The 22,039-nt window shown below is 38.5% G+C and overlaps 1 protein-coding gene across 2 annotated transcripts; it reads left to right on the forward strand.

The window, feature by feature from the left end:
• Positions 1-548: 548 nt before the first annotated feature.
• On the forward strand, positions 549-21,726 carry PRPF38A (pre-mRNA processing factor 38A). 2 transcript variants are annotated; one of them, XM_059922470.1, is made up of 10 exons: positions 549-694; positions 5,587-5,746; positions 7,312-7,433; positions 9,043-9,128; positions 15,097-15,207; positions 18,134-18,246; positions 18,865-18,891; positions 19,001-19,098; positions 19,528-19,576; positions 20,153-20,281. In XM_059922470.1, the coding sequence occupies exons 1-10, from the start codon at positions 565-567 to the stop codon at positions 20,193-20,195; spliced, it is 939 nt and encodes a 312-aa protein (XP_059778453.1). In that variant the 5' UTR covers positions 549-564; the 3' UTR covers positions 20,196-20,281. The 2 variants fall into 2 exon arrangements, with proteins under 2 accessions (XP_059778453.1, XP_059778444.1); XM_059922461.1 differs by lacking the exon at positions 19,528-19,576 and having other exon boundaries at positions 20,153-21,726.
• Positions 21,727-22,039: the final 313 nt, after the last annotated feature.

The raw sequence follows: 22,039 nt of genomic DNA on the forward strand, positions 1-22,039 counted from the left end.
GTCCACAGAGAACAAATTCCTCAGTCCCGCGGCTCAGATCCCTCTCCAGCCCGTGGGACTCCACTCACCGGGCGCCGCAGTTTGTTGGAGCTGGGCGCAAGCCCTCCGCTTCCCACCGTCCCCGCTTCAGGAGCTCGTGGAGCTGCAGCAAATCTACCTGCCCCAGGGGCACTCCTCTTACAGCTACCAGCCGCGTACCGGAGCCGAAGCGGGGGCCTCCCTAGGAATGGAAAGAAGGTGGAGAAAAAGAAATTTCCCGCCAACGCCGTAGCCCCGCCCCCAGGCTGTCTCCACGTTCCGTCAGCAGCCAGCCCTTCCGCCCCGCCCATCTAAGGAGGGGACGCAGGACGTACATCCGTCAACGGGCAGAGGCCATCATTGATTCGGTACGCTACGCCGTTCGCGCAAGAAAGTGCCCGATTCTAAAACATTTCCGGGTTCAAGATGGTCGCCCAAGCTATTTAGTGAGACTTCCTCCGTCCTTCTCCATTCCACTCCGGTTTTTTTAACCTGGATGTGACGTCCTAAAGGACCCGACGGAAATAGAACGGAAGGCGGTCTAAAATGGCGAACCGTACTGTGAAAGATGCGCACAGCATCCACGGCACCAACCCTCAGTATCTGGTGGAGAAGATCATTCGGACGCGCATTTATGAGTCCAAATACTGGAAAGAGGAGTGCTTTGGCCTTACAGGTGAGCAAGAGCGCGCCAATCCCCCAGCCCCAACCCCGGTCGTCCTGTGGCCCAGTTCTCCAGACCAGTCCGATAGGACTGGCCCCCTGGGGGTGAGACTAGAGGGGAATCATTGACAGTCATTCAGAAAAATCTGAGCGCCTACTCTGTGCCTAGTCTTGTGTTGGGCTTTGGGAACACAGATGGATCTGATAGGACCTCATTCGGAAGGGTGTCACGTTGCGGTTCTTTCAGTCATTCCATGTTTAATGATAACTTGCTGGGTTCCAAACAGTGTTAAGCACAGGGACCCTGAAGGTCTTAAAGGAATGTCAATATGCCTGAAACCAATTCATGATCTTCCTATCCTCAAATCTGGACCATTTGCAGTATTTCCACATCCCAGTCCTAATATAAATATATATATATATATTTAATATATATATAAAAATATATATTATATATATATATATATAATATATATATTTCTCTTCAGAGAAATCTTCCAGGTAGTCTTTGATCTTTGTTGAATTCTGGCTCCTCTTTTTGGAGCTGTGTTACCCCAGTGAACCATGGCTTTCTTTACTGTAAAATGAGCATAGTAATACCGAACTCAAAGGTCAACGGGTTGTTCTAAGGATTAAATGAAATGTATAAACAGTGTTTGGTATAATAAAAGGAATCCAGATCAGAAAAGAAGAAGTAAAGTTGTTACTGTTTGCAGATGACATGATACTATACATAGAGAATCCTAAAGATGCTACCAGAAAATCAGTGAATTTGGTAAAGTAGCAGGATACAAAATTAATGCACAGAAATCTCTTGCATTCCTATACACTAATGATGAAAAATCTGAAAGAGAAATTAAGGAAACACTCCCATTTACCATTGCAACAAAAAGAATAAAATACCTGGGAATAAACCTACCTAAGGAGACAAAAGACCTGTATGCAGAAAATTATAAAGCACTGATGAAAGAAATTAAAGATGATAAAAACAGATGGAGAGATATACCATGTTCTTGGATTGGAAGAATCAACATTGTGAAAATGACTATACTATCCAAAGCAATGTACAGATTCAATGCAATCCCTATCAAACTACCACTGGCATTTTTCACAGAGCTAGAACAAAAAATTTCACAATTTGTATGGAAACACAAAAGACCCTGAATAGCCAAAGCAATCTTGAGAAAGAAAAATGGAGCTGGAGGAATCAGGCTCCCTACTTCAGACTACTACAAAGCTACAGTCATCAAGATAGTATGGTACTGGCACAAAAACAGAAATATAGATCAATGGAACAGGATAGAAAGCCCAGAGATAAACCCACGCACATATGGTCACCTTATTTTTGATAAAGGAGGCAAGAATATACAATGGAGAAAAGACTTCCTCTTCAATAAGTGGTGCTGGGAAAACTGGACAGCTACATGTAAAAGAATGAATAGAACACTCCCTAACACCATACACAAAAATAAACTCAAAATGGATTAAAGACCTAAATGTAAGGCCAGACACTATAAAACTCTTAGAGGAAAACATAGGCAGAACACTCTATGACATAAATCACAGCAAGATCCTTTTTGACCCACCTGCTAGAGAAATGGAAATAAAAACAAAAATAAACAAATGGTACCTAGTGAAACTTAAAAGCTTTTGCACAGCAAAGGAAAACATAAACAAGATGAAAAAAGTGTTTGGTATAGTTACAGCTATATGTTAATAAAAAGCACTCAGTGATCAGTGGTGGTGGTGGTGCTGTTACCATTGTTAACTACTCCTGTGCTGTTACCGCTCTGCCACCACCCTAGCTGTGTGTCCATGGATGAGTCATATTGTTTCTCTGAGTCGCCATTAAATTTTGGAGTCATGTAAGGTTCACTTTGGGGGCTTTTTCTCATTCCATAGTTTTCTTCTTGGATGATCTCCCTACCACAGTTACCTCATATATATAGATGCCTTTAAATTTATCTCTGCAGCCCAAATCTCTCCCTGAGATCTAAGTCTCTGATTCCAAGGCATGCCAACTCCGTATGTCCAAAAGTGGACTCATGACCTTTTTCCCCCCAACACTAGGTTATGTTCCCTTGTCATGTATTTTCATTGCATTCTGCATCTTCTTTCAACTACTGATCACACTTTCAATATTTTTTTTAATGCTTTCTGCCTTGCCTGACTGTAAACTCCATAAGAGTAGTCATTGTGTCCCTCTTCTTTATCCCTCTACCTGTATCTCTGGTACTTGGCACCTATATAAATTGCCAACTGTAATATGGAATGAATTAATATAGAATTTTTCCTAAGGGAACTTGGAGAAGTCTGATTTATAAAGTGATTTCCCATTAATAGTACCTAACATTTATTTATTTATTTATTATCTGTGTGTCAGGTAGGTATTAGCATTTGTTTGCATTATCTCATTTGATTCTTACTATAGCCCTTAACTTTGTACCTTTATTATTCAAATTTGAACTGACAGGCTCAAAGAGAGGTGAAATGACTTGCCCTAGCTCACACAGCTAGTGTTTGATTTTTTTTTTTTAATATTTATTTGGCTGAGCTGGGTCTTAGTTGTGGCATGTGGGATCTAGTTCCCTGACCAGGGACCGATCCCGGGCCCCCTGCATTGGGAGTGCGGAGTCTTAACCACTGGACCACCAGGGAAGTCCCTAGTTTTTGATTTTTTTTAAAATTTTATTTATTTTTTTATACAGCAGGTTCTTATTAGTTATCTATTTTATACATATTAGTGTATGTATGTCAATCCCAATCTCCCAATTCATCACACCACCACGCCCACCCCACCCCCCGCCGCTTTCCCCCTTGGTGTCCATATGTTTGTTCTCTACATCTGTGTCTATATTTCTGCCTTGCAAGTCAGTTCATCTGTACCATTTTTCTAGATTCCACATATATGCGTTAATATACGATACTTGTTTTTCTCTTTCTGACTTACTTCAGTCCGTATGACAGTCTCTGGGTCCATCCACGTCTCTACAAATGACCCAATTTTGTTCCTTTTTATGGCTGAGTAATACTCCATTGTATATAGGTACCACATCTTCCTTATCCATTTGTTTGTTGATGGGCATTTAGGTTGCTTCCATGACCTGGCTATTGTAAATAGTGCTGTAGTGAACATTGGGGTGCATGTGTCTTTTTGAATTATGGTTTTTCTCTGGATATATGCCCAGTAGTGGGATTGTTGGGTCATATGGTAATTCTATTTTTAGTTTTTTAAGGAACCTCCATACTGTTCTCCATAGTGGCTGTATCAATTTACATTCCCACCAACAGTGCAAGAGGGTTCCCTTTTCTCCACACCCTCTTCAGCATCTGTTTGTAGATTTTCTGATGATGCCCATTCTAACCAGTATGAGGTAATACCTCATTGTAGTTTTGATTTTCATTTCTCTAATAATTAGTGATGTTGAGCATCTTTTCATGTGCTTCTTGCCCATTTTTATGTCTTCTTTGGAGAAATGTCTATTTAGGTCTTCTGCCCATTTTTTGATTGGGTTGTTTGTTTTTTTAATGTTGAGCTGCATGAGCTGTTGATATATTTTGGAGATTAATCCTTTGTCAGTTGATTCACTTGCAAATATTTTCTCCCATTCTGAGGGTGGTCTTTTCATCTTGTTTATAGTTTCTTTTGCTGTGCAAAAGCTTTGAAGTTTCATTAGGTCCCATTTGTTTATTTTTGTTTTTATTTCCATTACTCTAGGAGGTGGGTCAAAAAAGATCTTGCTGTGATTTATGTCAAAGAGTGTTCTTCCTCTATTTTCCTCTAAGAGTTTTATAGTGTCCAGTCTTTTTTTTTTTTTAATTATTAGCACCTTTAATTATTATTTATTTATTTATTTGGCTGTGTTGGGACTTCGTTTCTTGTGCGAGGGCTTCCTCTAGCTGTGGCAAGCAGGGGCCACTCTTCATCGCGGTGCGCGGGCCTCTCACTATCGTGGCCTCTCTTGTTGCGGAGCACAGGCTCCAGACGCGCAGGCTCAGTAGTTGTGGCTCACGGGCCTAGTCGCTCCGCGGCATGTGGTATCTTCCCAGACCAGGGCTCGAACCCGTGTCCCCTGCATTAGCAGGCAGATTCTCAACCACTGCGCCACCAGGGAAGCCCTATATTGTCCAGTCTTACATTTAGGTCTTTAATCCATTTTGAGTTTATTTTTGTGTATGGTGTTAGGGAGTGTTGTAATTTCATTCTTTTATATGTAGCTGTCCAGTTTCCCAGCACCACTTATTGAAGAGACTGTCTTTTCTCCATTGTATATTTTTGCCTCCTTTTGTCATAGATTAGTTGACCATAGGTGCATGGGTTTATCTCTGTTCCATTGATCTGTATTTCCCTAGTGTTTGATTTTGACAGCAGTATTGGAAGGTTATTATTCCCATTGTCTAGATGAAGTTTGCTCAAGGTTGTGTAGCTATTGAGGAGTTGTTTGTTGTTATTGTTTTGTTTCTTCTAACTCTTAATCTGGCATTTTTTCTCCTAACATGATGCCAAGCACGGACTCTGAAGTTAGACTGCTTGGATTAAAACCCAGGCCCTGCCACTTTCTGGCTTTGGACCTTGAGCAAATCACTTAGTCTTTCTTAGCCCTCATTTTCCTAGCTGAAAACAAGGGCAATGCTAGAACTTACCTCCATGGCTTGTTGTGAAGATTAAATGAGATAATATGAAATGCTTAGCAGAGTACCTGTTATGTAGTAATCTTTTATTGTATATTGGCTGCTGCTATTATTATTATTATTAATTATTATTATTACACTCTTGTTCTCCTAGTATTAAACTGTTAATTCAGGAGCACCAAACGTTGAACTAGCTTTAACTTCTCTCCACTTCAAACCTGGAAAAGCTTAGTCCTGATGTGTCTGAGATGCCACTCTGTTTTTGTTTTTTAGCTGAACTTGTAGTCGATAAAGCCATGGAGTTAAGATTTGTGGGTGGTGTCTATGGTGGCAACATAAAGCCAACTCCCTTTCTGTGTTTGACCTTGAAGATGCTTCAGATTCAACCCGAGAAGGATATCATTGTAGAGTTTATCAAAAATGAAGATTTCAAGTGAGTGAAATGTTTATTAGCTAATATAAAAACTTCAATTTCATGGTCCAGAATTTGGCTTTAGTTAAGAGGAGTGAAAACAGTGTATCTCATTTCCACAGAGTTCCACTCTAGGATTTTGCTCTTGAGCTTCTTGAGTTTGTGTTTTGTCTGTTTTGACTGTATTGACCTTCTCCTTCACTATCTCAGTCTTGATGGCTTTTCCCCCAAAAACAGTATTTCACAAACTCACTGAGCATATATTAGGCAGAAGTGAGTGCCTAATATGTTGGTAGCACTGAATGCTTAAGGATGAAGAAAACAACATAGTGTGGTAAAGAAGAGGGAAACTTTGGTGTTAAATGTAGGTTCATGTCCAGACCCTGTTACTTATTAGCTGTGACCTTGGAGAAGTTACTTAATTTTCTAAATTTTACTTTATTTACCTATAAAATGAAACAGTAATACCAACTCAGGATAGATGTGAGGATTAAGGAAGACAGAACAGTAAACCTCCCAACACAGTGCCTGTTGCAGGGTATATGGCCCAAAAATATAAGCTGCTCTTATTATTTTATTATCCATTTTCAAGGAGCTCACAGACAAGTATAGGAGACAGACATAATAATAGATTATTATGTGCCACCTTCTATTCTAAAAAATTTAATATAATAATTTATTTAAACTTCACAAAAACCCTGTAAAATTATTATCCCTATTATATAGGGGAGGAAACTGAGGCACAGAGAGATTGATTTCCCCAAGGTCAAATGCTGGTAAGTGGCAAAGCTAGTTTCAGAGTCCATATCCTTTGCCACTCTATCTTGTTTGTCATATACAGAAACTGTTGAGTTTCAAATGCCTACTCTTTATCCAAGTGGAGATTTGAGTGGGTAGTTGGGATATAGGAGAAAGGGAAAAGAAAGGAATCTTACAAACATTAATGGCTAGAAAACAGCTAACTTTTATTAGGCACTTACTGTGTGCTATATGCTATGCTTAGCACCTTACATACATTTTTTACTTAATACACCAAGCCATCAAATTAGGGACTATCAGCTACATTTTATAAGGATTGAGAAAGCAAGTAAATTGCCCAGTGTTACAGAGTTAGTAAATAATGGAATCAGAATTTGAACCCGGATGACTTTGACTTTTTTCCATAACCAGCATTCTGCTTCCTAGCAACAATTTATATATTCATGTCTATGTAAATTGGTTGTATTGTTAGTAAATAAATCTTATACTTTCGGTTGTTAAATTTAGTATCTCATTTGATTCTTAAAATAATCCCATGAAGTAAATAGGTTGTATCTTAGTTTTACAGATGATATAATAGACCCTGAAAGTTGAGCAGCATATCCTAAGTAACCACAGCCAGTAAGTGGTAGAATGAGAACTTGAACACAGGTCTCCATATTTTAGCTATCTTTCTACTGCCCCATGCTGCTTCTAAAAATTTAGCTTTCTCATCTGCCAAAGAGAAGAAAGAACTTGTTTATCCACTACTGTCATGAGAAAAGCCAGTTGTAAAACTCAGGAACTTTTTAGGATGGCCTGTTGTTTCACTCTCATCTATCTGTCAGGTATGTCCGCATGTTGGGAGCACTTTACATGAGGTTGACAGGCACTGCAATTGATTGCTACAAGTACTTGGAGCCTCTATACAACGACTATAGAAAAATCAAGAGCCAGAACCGAAATGGAGGTGAGTATGGTGCCAGGTGTCTAGACCTTCATCCCTGAGCCAGTTTTTATTTCACCAGTATCTCTAGTGTCACATTGTCACATACACTGTGAGTGTTGCTCTTAGTCCAGATTGTTACTGTCTTCAGTCAGGTCCTCCTTCTCTCTCATGGGGAGTAGTACTCCATTAGACTATTAGCTTCCTTTCGACCTTACCCAGTCTGCCCGTCTGCCTGCCTTGCCAACTGCATCTCATGTTAATCCTTGCTTTGCATCATGTACTCCATCCCATAAAGATCTAGCTCCTGAATGACCTTCGCTGTAAAATCCTTCTCCAGACCTCCCAGACAAGGTTAGTTTTCCATACATTACACCTTCACAGTTCTTTCTACTGGCCTCTCTTGTATGATACTTCACCTTGCAGTATATAGACTGTACTCATACTTATGTAGGAATCCCACTGAAAAATAATAAGTGTATCCAGGAGGGGCAGCTCCATACCTTTTACAAAGAGACACATTTTGTGGTAAAATGGGATTCAGGGAATGCAGTCAGAACTTTTTCTCACTTAATATCATAACAAAAGATTAGTAGCATTTGCCTTTACCCTCTACATATTACACTAAGGAGTAGAAGTTAAGAATCTGGTATTATTCTTTTATTAACTTATTCATTCATTGAATAAATACATATTAGGTGTCAATGTTATGGCAGGTACTATGCTATGTACTGGAAATAATATGGTGAACAAATGGACATGGTCATGGCCATCATGAAATTACTTAGTTATGACTATATTATGTTAAACTAAGATAGGGTTTTTAAACCTAGTGACAATTTGGGCCAGATATTTCTTCGTTGTGGGGAGCTGTCCAGTGCATCATAGGCTGTTTAGTAGCATCCCTGGCTTCTACCCACTAGAGCACCCGATAGTTGCAGGGGGCAACACCACTGAACTAAGAACTAAGAACCACTGAACTAATGTAATGTTTACCATAGACATTCTAAAAAGCTATTGCTCCACTTACCATATAAGATACATGATTCTTAAAAATAGCAAATCACTATATTGTACACCTGGAACTAATATAATGTTGTAAGTCAATTATACGTCAATTTAAAAAAAGTTTGCTGACCCATGCAGGGGAAAAGATACATATTCTATATTCAGGAACTTAGTGGGTTCACGTGAGAAATTGCTCTTGAGTTATAGGTTTTATTCATGAACATTACCCCATTACAATTCAGGACTCTTTGTGCTTGTTTTTGTGTTTGTCTCTCCTGCTAATTGGAACAGCTTCATTCATCCCTTTATCCACAGCTCCTAGAAGAGGCATGGCACATAAATGGCCTCAATAAAAGGGAGCTGAATGAATGAAGATAGGTGGTGATGACAAGAATATGAAAGGCTGTAGTTTGAGCCCAGGTTTGACAGTAGTCCCTTCAGTGTAACTGCCACACTGCAATAGCTTTATTAGTGAATGTGCAGGCAAAGGGAAGCTGCAGAGAATTCACACTTTCTATACCAAGTACGCTGTTAGATATCTTACATAAAGAGTCTTACACTTCTTTTACTTTTTGGCTATTTAAATTTATTTCCAAGTTACTTGAGCTTATGATTTTTCTTTCAGAGTTTGAACTGATGCATGTGGATGAATTTATTGATGAACTACTGCACAGTGAGAGAGTCTGTGATATCATTCTGCCCCGGCTACAGGTAAGAGATAAAGGTCATACACACACAATACACAGTACACAATAAAATGTGTGTAAAGATCTCTTTACACGCATACATGATAAAACACCATGGAGCTCAGAATTTTTTTTAATTGAAGTATAGTTGATGTACAGTATTATGTAAATTAATAGGTATACAGTATAGTGATTTACAATATTTAAGGGTTCTACTCCATTTATAGTTATTATAAAATACTGGCTATATTCCCTGCATTGTACAGTAAATAATTTTAAAATAATAATAATATCCCCCAAGTCCATCCATGTTGCTGCAAATGGCAAAATTTCATTCTTTTTTATGGCTGAGTAGTATTCCATTGTATATATATACTACATTTTCTTTTTTGTTCCAAATATACATATATTATTATATTTCTTTATAAAAAATTAATGTAATTATGACAATATACTTTAGTTTTTTTTTTAATTTTTATTGGAGTATAGTTGATTTACAAGGTTGTATTAGTTTCAGGTGTACAGTAAAGTGAATCAGTTATACATATATCCACTCTTTTTTAGATTCTTTTCCCATATAGGTCATTACAGAGTATTGACTAGAGTTCCCTGTGCTATACAGTAGGTCCTTATTAGTTATCTATTTTATATATAATAGTGTGTATATGTCAATCCCAATCTCCCAATTTATCTCTCCCCCCTCTTCCCCCTCTGCTAACCATAAGTTTGTTTTCTGCATCTGTGACTCTATTTGTTTTGTAAATCAGTTCATTTTTACCATTTTTTTAAGATTCCACATATAAGTGATATTGTATATTTGTCTTTCTCTGTCTGACTGACTTCACTCAGTATGACAATCTCTAGGTCCATCCATGTTGCTGCAAGTGGCATTATTTTGTTCTTTTTAATGGCTGAGTAATATTCCATTGTATATATGTACCACATCTTCTTTATCCATTCATCTGTTGACGGACACTTAGGTTGCTTCCATGTCTTGGCAATTGTAAATAATACTTCTGTGAACATTGGTGTGCATGTATCTTTTCAAATTAGTGGTTTTGGGTTTTTTTGGGTATTTACCCAGGAGTGGAATTGCTGAGTCATATGGTAGTTCTGTTTTTATTTTTTTTGAGAAACCTCCATAATGTTTTCCACAGTGGCCGCACCAATTTACATTCCCACCGATACTATATGAGGGTTCCCTTTTCTCCACATCCTTGCCAACATTTGTTATTTGCATTTTTTGTGATGATAGCCATTCTGACAAGTGTGAGGTGATATCTCATTGTGGCTTTTTTGATTTGCATTTCCCTGATGATTAGTGATGTTGAACATCTTTTCATGTGCCTATTGGCCATCTGCATGTCCCCTTTGGAAAAATATCTATTTAATTCTTCTGTCCATTTTTTTTTAATGGGGTTGTTTGCTTTTTTCTTATGGTCCTCCTAATAAGCAGTCTTCATGTCTATGAGAAAGATAGGAGATTGGGAGTGAGAAGAAAACAGAAAAAGTGATTGAAGGGTAGGACTTTAAAAGTGAATAACACAAGAAAATTTTGTTCTTTAAAATGTTATATTAAGGAGATTGTAGTAGAGTAGGTTTTTAAGCTTTGTGAGCAGCTTTTTTTTCAAATTGATCTTCATATAAACATCTAGGATATAAAACAGATGAAAGGAAGGTCAGGAATGGGAGACTGACCCACCTTAAATATCATCTTTATCGTCTTACCTCCCTTTCCTAGTGAGAAATGATTGTCCGTGAAGCATCTTTCAAGAATGAGTCTTACAGCATATGATTTTAAAAATAATATTGTAAAATACAAAGAGAAAACAGATATAGTAGGTAGCCTAAAGAGAAAGGGAATGAATGGTCTATAGTGGAGAGTTGAAATTTATCCATGTTGTTGCACGTTTCAATAGTTTTTTATTTCATTAGTTGCTGAATAGTATTCCATTGTATGGATATACCACAATTTGTTTACCCATTCATCTGTTTATGCAGAATTGCAGGATACAAGGTCAATGTACAAAAATCGGTTGTATTTCTGTACACTAGCTATAAACAACTGGAATTTGAATTTTTGCTAAAAAGATACCATTTACAACAGTATCAAAAAATTTAAAATAATTAAGGATAATTTTGTCAAAATATGTGTAAGACTTAAAACTATAAAACATTGCATTACTGATGGAAATTAAAGAAGACTTAAGTAAATGGAGATATATCATGTCCACGGTATATTTTATACCGTGACTTAGAATTGTTAAGTTGTCAATTCTCCCAAATTAGTCTGTAGATTCAATTCAGTTCCAATCAAAATCCAAATAAAATTTGATATAACTTGACAAACTGATTCTCAAATTTATATGAATATGCAGAGGACCTAGAATATCCAAAACAACTTTGGAAAAGAACAAATTAGGAGGACAAACACTACCTGATTCCAAGACAGTGTTGTGTTGGCATAAAGCTAGACAAGTAGATAAATGGAACAAAGTAAAGGGACCAGAAATAAGTGTACATATATATGGTCAGTTGGTTTTCTACAGAGATGTTAGGGCAATACAGTTGAGAAAGGATAATCTTTTCCACAAATGGTGCTAAAACAGTTGAATAGCCATATGGAAACCAATGAATCTCTACCCTTAGCTCATAAACTTGAAGGGGATAATAGTCTCATAAAAGCTAAGAGTATAACATAAAGAAGAAAAATGTAGGTGAAAATCTTAGTGACCTTGGGTTTGACAAATTCCTATAATAAGACATAAAACCATGATTTATTAAAAATTAATAAATTGACCTTTATAAAAATTAAAAACTTCCCTTTCAAAAGACACTATTACAGAACTAAAAAGGCAGGCCATAGACTGGAAGAATATATTTGCGCAACATATATCCACCAAAGTTCTTGAATCTATACTATATAAAGGACTCTTGAACTGAATAACAACTCGGTGGACAAATGAACAAAAGATTCTAATAGACATTTTACCAAAGAAAATATATAGTTGGCCAATAGCACATAAAAATTTGTTCCATACCGTTAATCATTATGGAAATGCAAATTAAAGGCATTCTACTAGAATGCCTAGTAGAATGTGTAAAATCAGACTGACCCTATCAGGTGTTGGTGAGGATGTGGAGGAACTGGAAGTCTCCATATCCTATTGGTGACAATATAAAATGGTACAACCTCTTTGGAAAAGTTTGCCAGTTTCTTAAGAAGTTAACCATACAATCCAGCTATTCCACTTCTAAGTTATTTACTCGAGAAATGAAAGCACATGTCCACACAAAGACATAAGCACAGATAATCATAACAGTTTTATTTGTAATGGCCAGAAACTGGAAACAGCCCAAATGTCCATCAAGTGAATGGATACAGATTGTGATGTGTCCATACATTGGTACTACTCAGCAGCAAAAATGAACTATGGATACACAACAGCGTGGATGAATCACAAAGTAATTGTGCTGAGTGAAAAAAGACAAAAAACTGTATGTACTGTATAATTCCTTTCTAATAAATGTAAACTATAGTGACAAAAAGGAACAGTGGTTGCCTAGGTGCAGGGTAAGGGAGTGGGGAGGAAAGGGAATGAGAAATCACAAAGGAGCACAAGTAAACTGTTGGGTGGGGTGGATATAGCCATTATATTGATGTAATGGCTTACAGTTGTATACAGTACAACTCAACACTCATCAAATTGTATACTTTAAAAATGTAGTTTATTGTGTATCGATTATACCTCAATGAAACTATAAAATGTATTGCAAAAGTCATTGGAATACCTGTAGAGGAAGGGTCTTTTGCTCTTAGTGCTCTACTATTCTCTTATTCTGATGTCTATGTAAGAATCAGCAGCATTAATGAAAGGGTCGCAGAAACAGTGTTTAAGATGGGGGATGCGAGCAAATTCTTAAGTTTTAAGCAACCACAGAAACCCAAACTGGGAGGATCCAGAACTTCAGGTCTCTTTTTTGATCCTACTGCAGCTCAGTAATTCTGAAGCAATTTGCTGTGTCCCACCTGCTTTGAGGTGCTCATTTCCTTGCTAGATATAAACTATAAGGAATAGTTTAAAGATCAAAGGTCACATAGTATATGATTCTCTTTATACGGTATATTCAGACAAGGCAAATAAATAGAGACAAAGCAGATCCGCGGTTACCAGTGGATTCAGGGAAGGGGGAATGAGGAGTGATTCCTTAATAGGTATGGGGTGTTTTTCTGGTGTGATGAGAAAGTTTTTAAACTAGTGAGAGGTGGTGATGGAATAGCATTGAATTTTATACTTTAAAATTGTTAATTGTGTATTATGTGAATTTCACCTCAATAAAAAACAGATCAAAGGGATCTGAAAAACTTCAAAGTAGAGAATAGAATGGATTACAGATACATAATAAATGGGTCAGGTAAATTTGCTCGAGGCAGCAAACCAGATGGACAAAGGTAGTTGGTAGATGAGTGCTCACAGTTAAATGCAATGAATGACTCTTCCTCCACAGTGACTCAGTTACAGAAAATCCTAGAAAATAATTCTGAAAATTATTTCTCCTTTTCCATATTGGCTACTGTAGACTGTGTAGTGAAAAGAATGACATTTCAAATCTGAAAACCTGATTTCAGGGCCCAATTCTCACATTTATTATCCTTAGCTGCTACTATTATTTTTAGAAATACTGCAAGAAATGGAATACTCTGAAGTGCAGTCAGTTGTAACTAAGGGTTCCAATGCTCAGTCATCTCTAAGCAAGCATATTGACGCAAATGAGGTAGTCTGCCTGTAGGCTAGAAGGAAAGACCACAAAGCAACCCTCACTGAGGAGAGAGAAATTGAAATATGACTGATACCTGTTATATCACCAAGAGGTGTGTTCTGGTGTGGGCCTCTCTATGTCCTGGATGAAATGACCCTTAAGACCACCTTCTGCTTTGATTTCTGTTCCTATTAAGCAACTCATAGGGCATCAATTTAGCTTCTCATGTGCCCTGACATTGGCAAGGAGTTGCTCTGGAATGAATTCTAATTTTGTCAAACACAGATACTGTAAGTTAATACATTGACTTCAGTCACTTCCAAGTCTGGTGAACATTAGGGATTCTAGACGCCCTGTCTGATGCAGTCCTAGATCCCAGACTGTGGTGATCCTTTCCAAGGAGCCCTTTTTCAAGGGATTGACTTCACTAAATGGCATCTTTGTCTCATTTCTCCTAATCTTTATAGAATTTTGTTAGTGATGAGTGAGAGCAAAATAGAGAACAAATATTAGTTTATTTTAGGGCCATCCAATGATCTTTATGTCCTTGGCACAAAAAATGGTAAGGGGTCTTATGACCCAGCCAGTCCATTTGTCAGTTTTAAACTCACCTTTGCCTTTCAGGTCCTTAGACACTCAGTAAGGACTGCTAAGCCACATCTTAGAAGAAATGGAACCAGGAGATGGATTGTTTATATCCTGAGCCTTGTTCAAAATGCATGACTGTAGACAGCTCCCCTAAATTCTGGGTCTAGTCGAGAGTTGGTGCTACTTCAGAGCAGGACCCAAACCCCCAAACTGGGCTGAGTCTCAGTGGATCTCTTGGGTTATATTCTGGTCTGAGCCTCTCCTGGCAGAACTACCAGCCAACACAGTCTCAAACTATTGGCCCTTGTGTGTGAAGCCCATATTTTTTATCCAAGGCTATACCTATACTGACTGATATTCTAGTGACCTTAGAATATAAGATCACAGGGAATAGAGGCAATAGAAAAGTGATGCTCTCTTCCACTTTGTATTTATCTCTTTACAGGGGAACTTAAAAAAATATATAGATTCCAGGTGTGCTAAACTCCTTAGGAAAATCTTGAACTGTCTAGGATGTCTTTGAAATGAAATTGCCTCACCTGCTGCACCACAGGTTTTCTGTCACTCCCAGAAGCCCAGTGTTGCAGCTTCAGGACATAGAGGAGATAGCAAGCCCCCCCCAGCTCTCACTGTGTTCTCTGTAGAAACGCTATGTGCTAGAGGAAGCTGAGCAACTGGAGCCTCGGGTTAGCGCTCTAGAAGAGGACATGGATGACGTGGAGTCCAGCGAAGAGGAGGAAGAAGAGGATGAGAAGGTCAGACACCTGGGAGCTTAAGGGTTGGAGGAGGGAAAGTTACAGGGAATGGGAATGGTCTTGTTTTGTTTTCAAACTTTAATTTTTAACTTTCTTCAACCAAAAAATGCAATATGTAATCATTAAGAGTATAGAATTTAGAGTTAAATAAGACCTTGATCCATATCTCAGCTTTGCTGTTTACTAGCGGTATAATCTTGTGCAAATTACATAATCACCATTTTCTCTTCTATAAAGCAAGGATTATGATACCTTTCTTTTAGGACTGTTGTGAGCATTAAATGAAATGATATACATAAAGCCATTAGCTTTGGGACATAATTGCCTAATAAGTGGTAGCTATTAAAATAAATACTTGGGACAAAAACAATACTGTTCATAATTGAATGCATACTAAGGAGTAATCCTAGTTTAGGGGAAAAAACCCACCTACTGCATGGTCATGTTCTTTCACTACTTGTTAAAATGCTGAAAAGTTGAAAACAAGCAAGCTGTCAGGGAGCAGTCAGGTAAACTATTATATCAATTCAACAGACTATTAGGCCGCCATTAAAAGTATTATGAGAAGTATATGATAGGGACTTCCCTGGCGGTCCAGTGGTTAAGACTCCACGCATACACTGCAGGGGGCGCGGGTTCAATCCCTGGTCAGGGAACTAAGATCTGGCATAACGTGTAGTGTGGCTGAAAGAAAAAAAAGTATACGATAATGTGGAAATGCTTGTGGTAAGTTAAAAAATAAAAAAAGGATCTAAAACATTTGTGATTAAAATTATAAGAATATGTATAGAAAAAGGCTGGGGGAAATACAAGAAATTCTGGCCTGTGGATACTGAGACAGTGTAGATGGAAGTGTAGCTCTGAGCTAGTAGGCTCCATTTAAGTTAAGTGCTAAAGGAAGCGCAATCATTCATGAATTGAAAGCCAGGCAAGACTGAGGTGCTTTTCTGTGGTGAGAGGACCAAAAGTAGGCATTCTTTTTTTTTTTTTTTTTACAATTTTAATTACTCCTTTTTTTTTTTTCACTTGATTGATTGATTGATTGGCTGTGTTGGGTCTTCATTTCTGTGCGAGGGCTTTCTCTAGTTGCGGTAAGCGGGGGCCAGTCTTCATCGCGGTGCGCGGGCCTCTCACTATCGCGGCCTCTCTTGTTGCGGAGCACAAGCTCCAGACGCGCAGGCTCAGTAGTTGTGGCTCACGGGCCCAGCTGCTCCGCGGCATGTGGGATCTTCCCAGACCAGGGCTCGAACCCGTGTCCCCTGCATTGGCAGGCAGATTCTCAACCACTGCACCACCAGGGAAGCCCCCCCTTTTTTTTTTTAAATGTAAAATTTAATCACATACCAAAGTGGAGAGAATGTGCCTCCATCTACCCATCACCTAGCTTCAACAGTGATCAACTCAGCTGTTTTGTTTCCTCCACATCTCTACCCAGTTGTCCCCTATCAGTTACCTTGAAGCAGATCACAGCCATCATATATTTCATAATATTTCAGAAAAGACAAGGGCCCCTTTTTTAAGCAAAACCATATACCATCATCACCCCCCAAATGAACAATGATGCCTTAATCTCATTAAATATTCAGTGTTCACATTTCCCCAGCTATCCTACATTTTTAATAGTCTGAACTAGTATTCAAACAAGGTCCATAAATTGTAACTGGTTCATCTTGTAGTCTGTCAATTCCATCCATTGTTAATTTTTCCTCTTGCAGATTTTAAATATATCAGGTCATAACATTCTGTACAAATTCTCACAATCTGAATTTGTGTGATTGTGTCCCTGTGGTGTCACTTAACAGGTTCATTTGTCCCGTGTATTTACTGTAAACTAGTTCTTGAGTCTAGAGGCTTTAATTGGATTTGGGGTTTTTATCCCCTTTGGAGTAGAGCAACACTACTTCATAGGTAATAGTGTATACTGCCCCCAGGATGAGCAAAGTCTGGCTGTCTCTCTTTTTGTAATATTAGGAGCCACTGATGATCTTTGCCTAGATCCATTAGGGGTTGTGAAATGGTGATATTCTAATTATTTCTTCATCATTTGTTACCTGTAACACTGCTATAAAGAGAAACCTCCCAAATCAACATTTAGTTTTTCATAGGTACAGTTTATATAAGAAAGGTAAGATAAATTATTGGATTATTTCCCTTTATCAGTTTTTAAAATAATGAGTTGATTTGATAGTATCCTCCCAAGGAGGAAAGCTCTTTTGCCCTTGGTAACATTGTGAGTTCATGGATTTAAGCATATTTGGTGTGTTTTGGACCATTATTGTCCTTGTTGATGCTCAAATTGTCCCATCTTTGGCCAGTGGGGGCCCCTCAACTTGACTTGTGAGACTTTTTGATACAATCATAGTAGTCTCAGCCCCTTGCTTTCTGATATATGTTCTAGTCATGTCTTGTTACCTTCTAGCCTGGACCTAGAATTAGCCAGTTTTCCAAGAAGCCCTTGGTTGCATTAATTGGGATATGATATTTAGAGACCACAGTCTGGGCTCATTTCTACAGGTGTTTCTAGGACTTTACAGTTAACAAAGCTAGGGGAAACATTTTTTTACGCTTCAAGTACACTATGAGTTTGTACTTAATCTTATCGATCTTACATCTGCATCTCTTTTCTTTCACATTGGAAATCCATCTTCTTAAGAAGATAAGCATACTTACTTACCTCTCACTACTCTTATATAGTCCCAGAATAATGGTACCAGCACTAGAACAATAATGGGATTATTAGAAACATTAAAAAAATTTTTTTATTTGCTTTTTTTGTCCTTAGGGTTATCCATGTATTCAAATTACTGTTTTAAAGTCACTTGGAGGTGGAATTTGGGACGGGATGGGGAGGAGAGTGTAAACTGTGTTCCTAGATGGCTGTCTATAAGCCTGTGCTCATCACTGACCCATTCTATCTCTTTTCCAGTTGGAAAGAGTGCCGTCACCTGATCACCGCCGGAGAAGCTACCGAGACTTGGACAAGCCCCGACGCTCTCCCACACTACGCTATCGGAGGAGTAGGAGTCGGTCTCCCAGAAGGTTAAGGCCCTGGTCATTGGCCTCTTCCAGGGAGACATTAAGCACTGTAGCGTAGAAGTTTGGACTTCATGGAAGGAAAAATGCCAGCCTATGGAGAATGTCTGCTTGTCAATGTATTAGTTGCTACAAAACAACCACTCAGAAAACCTCAGTGGCAGACAGTTATTTAGTTCACAGGTCTGTGGTCAGTGGTTTAAGCTGGGCTTAGATAGGAGGTTTTCTGAGTACAAGCTGTGTCCCTCATCTGGTGCAGTCAGTTGTCTTTCGGCTAGTATAGGATGGCCTTAGCTAGGGTGACTGGGGCAGCTCATCTCTTCTCTGTGTGCCACATTCTAGGCGAGGTTAGGTCTGTTCCCATGGCAGTGGCAGAATACAAGAGCAAACAAGCCCAACTATGCAAGTATCTTTCCAGTATCTGCTTGCATCACATGTACAAGTATCCCACTGGCCAAAGCCAAGTCACATGGCCAATCCCAGACTTGGAGTCAGAGGGTATTAAAGTTACATGACAAAGGACATGGATAACAGAGTTGGGTGAAGAATTGGGGTAATTTTTGCAATTTACGATATCCAGTGCACCTACTAAAGTTCTTCTTTCTCTTTTTTCTTTCCATATAGGCGGAGTCGGTCTCCCAAAAGAAGGAGGTAGGCCTTTAGTGACTTGTGATGAAGGATAGGGATTTGGGGAGGGGGATGCTGTTGTTGTGTTTACACTGTCAGACAGATACGGGAGTCTGACCAGTCATTTCCACAGCCCCTCCCCTCGCCGAGAAAGGCATCGGAGCAAGAGTCCAAGACGTCATCGCAGCAGGTCCCGAGACAGACGGCATAGATCCCGCTCCAAGTCCCCAGGTATAGCATTTGGGCCTTTTGCTATTGGTTGTCTTAAAGAAATGTAATAGGAGCAATGAGCCTCCTGCAGTACAGTAGTACCTTACTTTATATTGTCTAGAAAAAAAGGAAGTGGATATAGAATTTGAAAATTAGAGTTCACATCTTAACTGTCACTTACCAGCTTTGTTGATAGGAGGATGTGCTTCAGTTTTTTCATCTGAAATTATAGGAGTAAGACTTAACAGATTAGTGGTAAATACCCAATGTGATATTTTTGAAATTTAGCCATAAAGCCTTGTGAATACATATGAAGTGAGTTCAGTTCTCCGCTATCAACAGTGTCCCTACCATAGGCCAAAAAATATTAAGCCAATGAAAGGAATTGGGAGAAATGACAGTGGAGGAATAGGAGGGTAGAATCTCATTCAGTAGCCTTTTCTTCCCCAGGTCATCACCGTAGTCACAGACACAGGAGCCACTCAAAGTCTCCTGAAAGGTATGGATTAACCTCTATTTTGACTTAAGAATTTCACTCTTTATTCAGAAATTAAAGTCCCAATTACAACTAAGGTGGACCTGAAATTTTCTTGTATTGATGGAGATACTCAGGAATTCTCCTTAATTACAGGACAAAGTTGGGCTGTTGCCCTGAAAATTACTAGAACTATATATACTGTGTTTTGTTTTTCCTTTGTAGGATTGCAGCTTTCGATAAAGGCATGAGCTTTAATCTCGGGAGACATGGGGTTCAGTCCCAACTTTTAACACTTAACAGTTGAGTGACATTGGACAAGTCACTTTCATTTGATAAACTTTTATTAGAAACTTCTATATGCTGTACACTGTTAGGTGCACTCAATCTCTCAGAGGTCATTTCCTCAATGGTAAATTTTGGAGAATAATGCCTAACTCAGTGTTACTCTTAAACATAAAAACACCAAGTATATTTATGAATGTTGCATATCATCTCTGTCCCCATCAGTGTTAGCATATCCCAGTCTTCCTCAAAAGTCCTTGCCTAGGTTCCCAAACAGCTGTTAAATTTAATGATTTGTATGTGTTGCCATTTCAGATCTAAGAAAAGCCACAAGAAGAGCCGGAGAGGGAATGAGTAACGGACTCAGTTTGGTTTTAGTCCAAGTGGCCTTCTGTGGAGATAAAGGCATCTGTCTATGTGGAAGAATGAAGATCTACTCCCCAGGCAGCTATGAGAATATTCTGGATTTTTTTTTTTTTTTTTTTTACCAAAAGTTTCTTCACTTTTTCTTTTTTAAATGAAAGAGGTGCTGAGTTTTGTATCTTGTTTTGAAACATAATCCACATGTTTGTTTGAGAGATAATGCTTCCTAAGGGCTGCTTTTGACCTCTTTGTACAACCAACCTTGTTTGCACTCAAATTTATGAGGGCAGAATGGATTGGAACAGAAGGTATGAAGCAAGGGGAGGATGTGGCCACCTGGTGACCCTCTTGTTATTAAATTTGACACACCCATTTCCTGTTTTTCTGTGGTTTAGTTTTGGTTTACACTGTGATTAGAACTGTTCTGAGAATCCTGAGATTTGTGCTGCTGCTTGCTGTACCGTTAAAAAACCAAGTCAGTAAAATATATTAGCTCCAAGTTTTATTTCTAGCAGCAGCAAGTGGTAATAAACATGAAAACTGACTGGTTAGCAGCAGCTTTATAAGAATGAATTCAGTTGTAAGGCTTCTTCTGGATCATTTAACAGTTGCACTGAATGTTCAACAAACAGTAAAACTTAACACTTTTTATATAGCATTCTTCCACAGTGTTGTTTCTTCTTCCCCACAGCCTTGAATTCCAGATTAAGGTGCTCAGCGCCTTTATACTATGGGCACTGACATTATCAAATCTAGGCAGTAGTAGTAGGGCAACTAGGTTGAAAAAATTTGATGGAGAGAAAAGTATCTAATGCCACTCAGGGTTTTAACCTGAGTTGCTGGACAATAGCACCATTCACATAACCATAAAATACAGCAAGGAAGAGACCAGGTTTTAGAAGGGTAGGTAGTGAGAGTTGTGGTAGTAGTGAAAATGATGCATTCAGTTTAACTTGAAGTTTAATTTGAGACAGCTAAGGTATATCTAGATAAAGCCCAGACATCGTAAATAAGAGCATAGTGATCCAACCCTGAATTGACAATGTTTAGGTAATTGTGGAAGGTGTAGAACTGAATGCAGTGCCCAGGGAGATGTGTGTATATGTAAGAAAAGCCAGTAACAGAATCATAGGCAACATCAGCACTGTTCAGGAAGAAGTGCAAACACCGATTGAAAACTGAAATGAATCATTCAGAAAGGTAGCGGAAATAGAGTGGGTTTAGAAGCTAAGGACACAGAAGTAAAATAAGGACTGAATAGTGTCCACAGGTATTGATAATCAAGAGGGTGTTGGGGTCTTTGCTAGAAGAGTTCTGTCTACCTGTTCTTACCTTTCCTCCTTTAAAAAGGAAAAAATGATCAAATGATTTCCAGCAGCTCTGTCCTTGGCAAGAATTGTGAAGACCAACTGCCTCACAGGATCCAGTTTCTTGGGAAGTCATATCTGGTCATAGGATAAACATCCTATTGCTTGCTGTTGAACTTAAGGACTTCTGCATCAATATTAAAGCATTTTGGGATCATATTTGAGATTTCATGTTCTTCACTGATTGCTCTCCTGATAATATCTGAGCTAATAAATGTTGTCCATAAGAGCTATTATGGTTCATCATACAACTATATATAGGACTGCCTTTAAAAATTAAATATAAGCACCTCTATTTGTATCTGCTATAGAGTCCTAGCAGTTATTTCTTTATCAAAGTGTTCTAAATGGAAAGAAATGTATGCTGGCTGAATGACCTTTGGACCAACCAAGTCATCATCCAGTATACTGTTAAAATAAAATTTTAAAAGTATACTTTATTTTTAAACTATAAAAATTTAGAAACCCACCC

The sequence above is a fragment of the Balaenoptera ricei genome, chromosome 1 (assembly GCF_028023285.1).
Source record: "Balaenoptera ricei isolate mBalRic1 chromosome 1, mBalRic1.hap2, whole genome shotgun sequence".
NCBI classification, from domain to species: domain Eukaryota; kingdom Metazoa; phylum Chordata; class Mammalia; order Artiodactyla; family Balaenopteridae; genus Balaenoptera; species Balaenoptera ricei.